Source organism: Solanum verrucosum, unplaced genomic scaffold (genome assembly GCF_900185275.1).
Source record: "Solanum verrucosum unplaced genomic scaffold, falcon-dt-bn FXZP01000088.1, whole genome shotgun sequence".
NCBI classification, from domain to species: Eukaryota; Viridiplantae; Streptophyta; class Magnoliopsida; order Solanales; family Solanaceae; genus Solanum; species Solanum verrucosum.
The window spans coordinates 1627650-1637687 of record NW_026020077.1 but is presented as its reverse complement, the minus strand read 5'-3'; the positions used below and the strand labels follow the sequence as shown (position 1 = coordinate 1637687).

At 36.3% G+C, this 10038-nt stretch overlaps 1 protein-coding gene across 1 annotated transcript; it reads left to right on the top strand.

The window, feature by feature from the left end:
- Positions 1 to 3100: 3100 nt before the first annotated feature.
- LOC125823979 (MA3 DOMAIN-CONTAINING TRANSLATION REGULATORY FACTOR 1-like) lies at positions 3101 to 9014 on the top strand. Its single transcript, XM_049503329.1, has 4 exons — positions 3101 to 3296; positions 3370 to 3622; positions 5557 to 5651; positions 7184 to 9014. The coding sequence occupies exons 2-4, from the start codon at positions 3385 to 3387 to the stop codon at positions 8978 to 8980; spliced, it is 2130 nt and encodes a 709-aa protein (XP_049359286.1). The 5' UTR covers positions 3101 to 3296; positions 3370 to 3384; the 3' UTR covers positions 8981 to 9014.
- Positions 9015 to 10038: the final 1024 nt, after the last annotated feature.

The following is a 10038-nucleotide window of genomic DNA, read 5'->3' as shown; positions in this document are numbered from 1 at the left end:
AAGGCGAAAAACGAAGTGAAGGTCTGAGTGACAACAGTTTTTTTAATCGATTTATTTTGTTAAACATAAATGTTTATGGAAGAATAAGTGTTATGTTTTTTCGAAAATGTGTGTTTGCATCAAGAGCGTGCTAATATGAGTTTATGTTTTACTGTTGGATAAATAAAAAAAAGTGAATTGCTTTAGTGAACTGAAGAAAGAAATACTCAGGATTTGGATTTAATAAGTTTAAATTTTAATGATGACGCTAGATTAGAGAGTTCGAATCTAGAAGACTGTTGACATTGTGATAAAATATACATAGAATTGAGTTCAGTTGCCACAGCAAGGAATGAGAGAGAAAATGGAACATGGACAATGACTGAGACTTGTCAAACTACGAAGAAGAACATTGTCCTCAGGAGAAAGGTGTTGTAAGATACCATATAGCACACGTAAATCTTACCTTCCCTCTTCTTTAACTCATCCATTTGTTTTTTTACCGAAAAATTTATACACCCTCCGTTTATTTTTATTTGTTCATATAATTTAACTTAACATACTTTTCTAAAAATAATTAATAAAACAGTAAGTATACTATATCATCTTTGAATATAGTAAATTCAATGTTAAAAAGTAACTATAGTTAATAATAAAGACAAATTAGGAACTAAGTAATGAATTATTTTCTTAATTTTTCAAAATGAATAAATAATAGTGGATATTTATTTTTAGTATAGTGGAGAAGTAAAAACGAACGGAGAAAGTACTTAGCCGCAATTTTTTGTTCTTACTTTAATCAAGCTCTCATCTCAAATAAGAGGGGTCATAGGTCTCCAGTCTAAGGGTGTGCAAAAATCAAATCGACTGATAAATCGAACCGAAAAAAGTGTTATTGGTTTATTGTTATCGGGTTTTTGGGTTAACAATTATTTAATGGTTTTATAAAAAAAAATTATTGGGTTATCGGTTCAATATTGATTTTTTAATATTGGGTTATTGAGTTAACCGATAACCCATTAAGAATATAATAATTTACTATTTTAATTCTTAGTCATACATAAATATCAAACAAAAAATATTAATATAATCACTATATTAGACTATAACTATAAGGACTCTACATAATTAACATTACTTAATTAACTCTGCTCTCTGCATTTATCCTTTAGGTTTTAGTATTACTTTAGTCTTTAGGTTCGCAACGTCAAACACTTAAAGAACTAAGAACGACGACGACAAAGGTTAGGCAACAACTAGGGTTGTGAATTATGAGTATTTGCTATACTTAGGGTCGTTTGGTAAAGTGTATAAGAATAATGCAAAATAAAGTGCATTAGTAATGCTTGCATTAATAGTGCTTGCATTAGTAATACTTGCATTAGTTATGCAAACATTATTTCTTATACATTGTTTGGTTTGATGTATTAGAAATAACAAATCTTGCATAATTTCTATTAAAAAATATATGTTTACAAATATACCCTTCACACTTTATTTATTTGTACACTTCCTTTGCAAAAAAGTTCTTTGCTAAAACATCAAAAAAAAATTCTCTGCTAAAACATCATTAACTCTTCTTCTTCTTTTTTTTTTCAAAAATAATATTAAATAGTTGTACTATTGCGTCAAAATATTTTTGTGGAAAGTTGGCAAATAATTTTTTTAATCAAATTTATCGTCACAATAGTAAAAAAAATTATTAAATTATATTGAAATTGTTTTTTTTAAAAAAATAAATAAGATACTTAAGGGTCATAAAGCCTATTAAGACACCAAAAAATTAAAAAATACCGAAAAGCAAATCAAAATAAAAACAAAAACTTAAGACAACAAAGAAAATGAAAAGGCTTTAAGGGTAGTTTTGTAATTATTTAATATAATGCAAGTGTTAAAATGCTATGTATTACTAATACCTAGAATTCCTTGGTATTAGTAATACACAATAGAGTGTATAACTAGTGCTTGCATTAGTTATACATGACATGAAAAAATGTATCAAACAAGGTACTACTAATACACACACCTAATGCATGCATTATATTCTCTAATACACTCTACCAAACGACCTAGTACACTAAGCAAATTTTTTGCACTCAATGAGTAATTAGATTTCTCTCTTTTTTATTTCGCGTTAAATTGTTGGACAAGTCATATATTTGTTTTGAAATCATTTTCTTATTGGTTAAACCGAAAATCGAGCCGTTAAAGATCAAAACTGATAACAAATATCTTATTAGTTTGGTTATCGATTTAGCATATTTAAAAACCGAAAATCAATAAACCGAATCGATAATACTTAAAACTGAACCGAACCGAACCGATCGATACACACCCCTAGTCTCCACAAAGTCGTAAAACCATGTATGAGGGTTGACACTTGTCCAGTGTTGTAAGGTTAAGAAAATTGTTGACTTGATATAAAAAAGTCAGTGATCGAAGCTTCAATGAACGGCTAAATCACATGTTCAAAATCTAAATGCCTACTAAATACTTTACAAAAGTCTTACCGTCTAGCCGTTGATCTCCCACATCTTTACGGAGAATTCAATTTCACCAGGTCCATGTCGGAGACAGCGGAGCAGTCATTGCACCATTCGTGCAGATCACTAATTATGCGACATGAAATTTCTCTATCTTAGGACAGTTAGGGTTACTATTGTTGTTTACCAAGGCTTCCATTCAAAGATTATAACACTTGTATTTTCAATCTTTCAACATCGGACATGTGTCAAACTCTATGCATCATATTACCACTTAGCAGAGTCTTATATTATTAATAAATCCTTAATATATGCCAATTTCCTAATCAAAAGACAAGAGAACAACTGGAAAGTATTTTTCTAAAGCAACTCTTCTAAAAGTGGTTATAGTGCAAATCAAATCCAAAAAACAATTAGCCAGTTAAACACGTAAACTTTTGTCCGCAAGTAATTAGGGCAATCAATGTAACTTCCTAATAACCAAACCCTAACCCGGACCACGCTGAAATGGAGCTCCATAAATAGAGACGACACAAGACTTAATGCCACGTGGATAGCGACATTTGTTGCTGACGTGTACCTTCAATCTTCCTCCCTATTTATATACTACTCTTTATTTACATTCTCATCCATTTCAACTCACTTTCTCAATCTGTAAATCCACAAAATCTATTAATACATATATAATTTATATACATTTTTGATTCTTCTGCTTCACTGATCTAGGGTTTCAGCAATATACTTGAAGCTTGTTTTGACGATCTGATTCTCGATTTTGTATCCTCCTCCTCTCTTGGCTCACCGATCAGGAGCCAAGAACAGAGGAATTGAGAGGTGAAAAAAACAGGAATTAAAATAGTTGTGTTGATGTTGTTAAGCGGAGAGTTGATGGTTTTGATGTGTGCAGGTTTTGGGAATTGAAATGGAGTCAAGTGAGGGATTTTTGACTGAACAACAGAGGGAGATGCTGGATATAGCACCGGTGAATGTGGAGGTTTTGTCATCTTCTCCAAAGTCTCCGACGTTGAAATCTCCAGGTGCTAAATCTTCTTCCGTTCTCTTGTCGGAACATCATGTGAAGGCACCAGGCGGTGGGGCTGGGATTGCTGTACGACATGTACGGCGTACGCACTCAGGGAAACATATACGGGTTAAGAAGGGTGAGTAGTATTACTTTTTGGATGAATCAATCATGACTATGTTTTAGTGTTTCTTAAGTTTTCGTATTGACTCCCTGGCTATGAATTTTTAATACCCAGACTACATCCTGCTGCTTCTTATTGAGCTTAAGATGAAAGAAGTTATAGTCTAACTGATTAAAATTTACACTTGGTAATTGAAATAGAAATGCCTTTTTGAAGGGAGGCATATGGCAAATTGAACTTTTCTCACATTATTCTAGGTTAATGTACTTTGTAAATGGACTTAATTTGCTCTTAGGTGTAAACCAATCACGCCTTGGTTAGGCTATTATAGTTCAAAAAGAGTCCACAGTGCAGTGAATTGCACATAACGCACCACTTCTTTTTCATGTCACTTGAATACTCCAAGAGTTCCCTGTAAGAGGTTGATTAAGGATTTAAATTTGATGAGTTCAACCTGTAAGGTTTTACCACTTAGCCCGTTGAATCTAATAGTTGTTGAAATGTTGGTACTTTTCAGTTTTCACTTGGTGTTGTACATTTTCATTGCATGTCAAAAATGCTGAGTTTAGTTGAACTCGTGCTCCATTCTGCCCTCTCCTGTAAGTTCTATTGTATGACTTCAGTTGAACTCATGCTCCATTCTGCCTTTGTTCTCGGTGAACACCTATATTTGTACTCCAAAGTCCACACAATACCAATAATTTAGGAGAGTACTCATTTGCTCAAGACTGTGGCCCAGGGATCAATGAAGTGGAAAATTACTTGGAGATCAAGGTTCAAAGTACTTCAAACTCAAGCCGAGCTTTAAAAATACCGAGTAATTTTTTCTTATTTGGCTAAGTTCAAAACATCTCCAATCTAGTTTGACACCATTGTCCTAGCAATAATGTTCACATAAGATTTTTCACGAGTTTCAAGGATTTTAATTCATTTGACAAGTCATTTTTAGAACTTGAGGTGATGTTTTCCTTATCTTGTCAAGTTTTCAGTTAGTCCTTCAATAACAACAACAATCTAATCCCACAAAGTGGAGTTTGAGCCTCTAGGGAGGGGTGGGTGTACATAGACCTTACCCCTACCTTGGGGTAGAGAGTTTGTTTCTGATAAACCCTCGGCTCAGTTAGTCGTTCAACATTCACTTCTTTTATTACTAATATAATACACATCAAGTTATTTACTTGTAAGTGGGTGGAATACCCAGAACATGAGGGAGGGAGGTTGTTTCTGATAAACCCTCGGCTCAGTTAGTTGTTCAACATCCACTTCTTTTATTACTAATATAAATCACATCAAGTTAATTACTTGTAAGTGGGTTGAATACCCAGAACATGAGGGAGGGAGAAGGGAAGTAGAGCTCTATCACCTTTGCTGAGTCAAATGGCATTGAAATGAAGTAGGGCAGATGGAGTAGTGTATATACTTTTGGGTGAGGGGGTGGGAGACACCGCTTATGAATTTTCATGGATATGTGAGCAGTGTGTTCTGTTGATGCCAAAAAACTGTTTATGTTCATCACGCAAAGATCTAACTAATAAGAGCTGAAGTTTGTTAGTACATCCTTGCCCTAGGCACATGAGAGATAGTACAAACATTTTTCTGACATTAGGTTTTTCAGGTTCATGAGTTTTTCTTTGTGGTTCTCTCCATGTTCCCCAATCTCTCTCCCTCTCTCTCTCATGTTTGTTGACAGGCGTGCAGCTCTTGCTGAGAGACTTGTGAGGTACTAGCCTAGGTTTTGGTAATCCCTCTTGTCTTGCCTCATCCTCTGGAATCCTTACTAATTTTACAATAATGGAAGCCTGGAAACTGACTAATATAATGTCTTTAATTTCTCTTGCATACTTAATCAGTGTTCTTGAATGCGGAAGTATGCAACTTGTATGTTCTTTTCTTTTTTTTTTCTTCGTCCATATACTGAAGGCTTCTCCTTATTTGATGGTGAGAAACAGATGGTGCTGGTGGTAAAGGCACTTGGGGAAAATTGCTCGATACTGATGTTGAATCTCATCTTGATAGAAATGATCCCAACTATGATAGTGGTGAGGTGAGTCTTGCCACTTATTTAAACATACTTCTTAGGTAATGAAAGTTACTTGGGTTAAATTGCACGTGACATCCTTCTTTATTGGAGTACTTAAATATTTTTTTGGTAATATTACATTGTACAATAGAACACAACCATCCCTCAAGTTCTAAAACCATTCAAAATATATACACTATGCACTTGTGGATTAGAATTTTAGAAAGGAATTTAGAAGGAGGGAAGGGAATCGGCAATGAGAAAGATAATGCAAAGGAAAAACAATTTTAGTCTTAATATCATGATCGCAGAGTTATTTTTCCAAGTGCTACATAATGTATACCCAATGCACCATTATTAATTTGTTTTTGCTTTCTTTCCTGTTTATTTACATCTGTCTCCCAACTACTGATTTTTGTGGCTCTCAAATGTGCTTTTTACTGATAAGTAAAATACCAAAATATTGTGAATCCTAAAGACTCTAAACACATTTTCCACTAAGGAACCTACTTGACCGCTAGGCCAAGGCTCCAATATTTCCCTTGAAGTATATAATCAGCATTTTTCTTTGTTTGTTTAAATTAAATTTTAATGGTAGTGAGCAGTGGGCAACATCAACAATGTATCAGTGTAATTCCACAAGTAGAGTTTGAATAGGATGGTGTGTATGCAAACTTTACCCCCTACCTTATGAAAGTAGTGAGGTTTTCGATAAATTCCCGGCTCAAGTGAAGCATTTCAAAGCAGATATGGAAAGGGAATACAATAGTGAATAAACCATGATGCAAATAATGGAGAAAAAATAGTAGCAACAACAAATAATATGATAATCAAAACAAAGGAAACACATGTAATAATTACTATCGAAGAATAAGACAATAGGACTTTTCAAAAAAAAAAAAAGAATAAGACAATAGGAGAGTAATGTAATAATACTTGTAAGGAAACTAGACAACACTCTACTACCTACTAACCTTCTACCCTAATTCTCGGCCTTAAGCTGCAGGTCTGTCATGTCTAATCACCTCTCCCTAATATTTATTCGGCCTACCTCTACCTCTCCTTAGACCCACCATGGTCAACTTTTCACACCTCTTCACCGGGCAATTCTGAATCTTCTCTTCACATGTCCAAATCATCTCAACCTTGCTTTCCTCTTCTTGTCCACCATAGAGGCCAGTCCCACCTTGTGTTGAATATCTTCGTTCTTAAGTTTATATCTCCTAGTACCTCCCCATGGATATGCCACGTCAGTTCATCCATCACCGTGACAAGTAAAATGGGCTAAGAATATTACTGGTTATGAACAGTATTTTGACTTTAAATCCTTGGAGTTATAATGCCATATGAAGGGAAGAGAACACAAAAACATATCTTTTTTAAAGAAATTTTTACTTTTCTATCTGGCAATTCTATTTTTCCTGAACCGATTGATTCCCGATGTAGTCTGTTTTACCTGTAATTGCTAGATTAATCTGTGTAGTAGGATACTGGCTCAGTAATTTTTTATCAGGGTTTAATATTAATGCTGTCTCCACGTTACTCTAAATGAACAGGAGCCATATGAGCTTGTAGGAACTGCTGTCTCTGATCCATTAGATGATTACCAGAAATCTGTAGTATCAATTATAGAGGAATACTTCAGCACTGCTGACGTGGAACTGGCTGCGTCTGATCTCAAGGAATTAGGTTCGACTGAGTATCATCCATATATTATTAAGAGGCTTGTTTCTATGGCCATGGATAGGCATGACAAGGAGAAGGAAATGACTTCAGTTCTTCTTTCTGCTCTTTATGCCGATGTCATCATCCCTACCCAGATCAGGCAGGGGTTTTACATGCTTGTGGAGTCTGCTGATGACTTGGCAGTGGACATACCAGATACTGTTGATATCCTTGCTTTATTCGTCGCACGTGCTGTGGTTGATGACATTCTTCCACCAGCTTTTATCGCTAGAGTCGGAAAAATGGTACCAGAATCCTCTAAGGGGTTTCAGGTGTTGCAAACTGCTGAGAAGCGCTATCTCTCAGCTCCACACCATGCAGAACTTGTCGAGAGGCGCTGGGGGGGAAGCACCCAATTCACTGTTGAGGAGGTCAAGAAAAGGATTGCTGATCTATTGAGGGAATATGTTGAGAGTGGAGATACTGTTGAGGCATGCAGATGCATAAGACAGTTGGAAGTTCCTTTTTTCTATCATGAAGTTGTCAAGAGAGCTTTAGTTTTAGCCATGGAGATGCAGTCTGCTGAACCGCTTATTCTGAAACTCTTAAAGGAGGCCGCAGAAGAGGGTCTTATAAGTTCCAGTCAAATGGTGAAGGGATTTTCTAGGATGGCTGAGAGTATCGATGATCTTTCTCTGGATATTCCTTCTGCAAAAACGTCATTCCAGTCAATTGTTCCTCAGGCAATCTCTGAGGGATGGCTTGATGCATCTTCTCTGAAAGCCACAGGGGAAAATGGGCAAGCAAATGGTCCAGATGATGAAATATTGAAGCAATACAAGAAACAAATTGTAAGCATAATCCACGAATATTTTCTCTCGGATGACATTCCAGAACTAATCCAAAGTTTGGAAGATTTGGGGCAACCTGAGTTTAACCCCGTTTTTCTGAAGAAGCTAATCACCCTTGCCATGGACAGGAAAAACAAGGAAAAGGAAATGGCATCTGTTTTGCTTTCTGCACTTCATATTGAGATTTTTTCAACTGAAGACATAGTGAATGGATTTGTGATGCTACTGGAATCTTCAGAAGATACAGCACTTGACATTTTAGATGCTTCCAATGAACTTGCTTTTTTCCTTGCTAGGGCTGTAATAGATGATGTCCTCGCTCCTCTGAATTTGGAGGAAATATCGAACAAGCTGCCACCAAATTGCAGCAGTGGAGCGGAGACCATCTGTACGGCTCAATCACTTCGATCTGCACGGCATGCTGGAGAAAGGATCCTGAGGTGTTGGGGTGGTGGGACTGGCTGGGCTGTGGAGGATGCAAAGGATAAGATACAAAAGCTCCTGGAGGAATTTGAAAGTAGTGGTGTTCTCAGTGAAGCTTGCCGGTGCATACGAGAGCTCGGAATGCCATTCTTCAATCACGAGGTGGTGAAGAAAGCTTTGGTTATGGCAATGGAGAAGAAGAATGACAGGATACTGGATTTGCTGCAAGCATGCTTTAGCGAGGGGCTTATCACCATAAACCAGATGACTAAAGGCTTTGGGAGGATCAATGATGGGCTTGAAGATCTGGCTCTTGACATTCCGAATGCAAATGATAAATTCACGTTTTATTTGGAGCATGCCAAAGAAAGAGGCTGGCTGTTACCGTCTTTTGGGCTACGTGATGCATCTTAATGAGAAGAATCAGATACATTAGCTTGTTGCATCTCTGCATGCTGTTCGTTGCTGCCTTCTCCAAGTCCGTTTTATTTGGGATTGGTAGATGGGCACGGACTACCCAGTCCTCCTTAGTTCATCTTTCTTTTGAGTTTCTTGTATGATGGATATTTCTTGATGTAAAAATTAGGCTTCTCAGTGTTCATCTAATGTAGTGGTAAATGCATACGGCATTACCCTTGCTACCTTCCATAGTACAGATCATTATCAATCATTTTGGTCAATACAACATTGTTAACTTGCTTTGTGCCATTTGCTTGTTGAGTGCTCTTTTGCTTCTTTCGAAGATCATGTCGAATCGCTCTCTCATACTCCTCATAGGTCAGCCCTGGTACCACAGAGGCCGTCGCCGCAGATGAGGGCGGATTCCAATTTGCTTCATTATCTTCTTCTTCGTCAGCGACTACTCCTTTTTGAGAGATGGAAGTCGATTGTATTATCGTTACATGTCAAAATACATTTTGAAGGTCCTATACGGTAGGAACTGCTGTCTAATAGAAAAGGAAGCAGCACCAATTGAGGAACGATCAGCTGCCCAAAAGGTGTGTTGGATTTAGAGTTTCGTCGGGGTTAATGATTTTGGTGTCCCAAGTTGTGTAGTTTGCAGAATTGTTTGGCTTCTAGATATACCGGCAAGAGGAGAGAGGTAAAGTTTATTTATATGAACGAACTTGTCTTCGTCTTTATTTGCTTTTGTGATTATATATGTAATTTTGTTTCTTGTTTAGTAGATGGACTTGTTGTCCTTGATCAAACTGGGGCATAATACTTCATTACCAGGCGATTGAATTAGAGTGAACTCTGAAGTGCAATATTGGCACAATTTAAGGTATGATCAGTTTCAGAAATTAAATATTGCATTTTTTCCCTTTTTAATGTTTCTTATTTTGTTTCGAGTAGGTATTAGTAACTTCTAAATCTTTAGTGCAATTGGGTAATTAGAGTCGATTGTTTCTTAACAAGTGCCCAATAGACAAGTTAATTCACTGGATATAATTTTATTGAATGGTATCTTT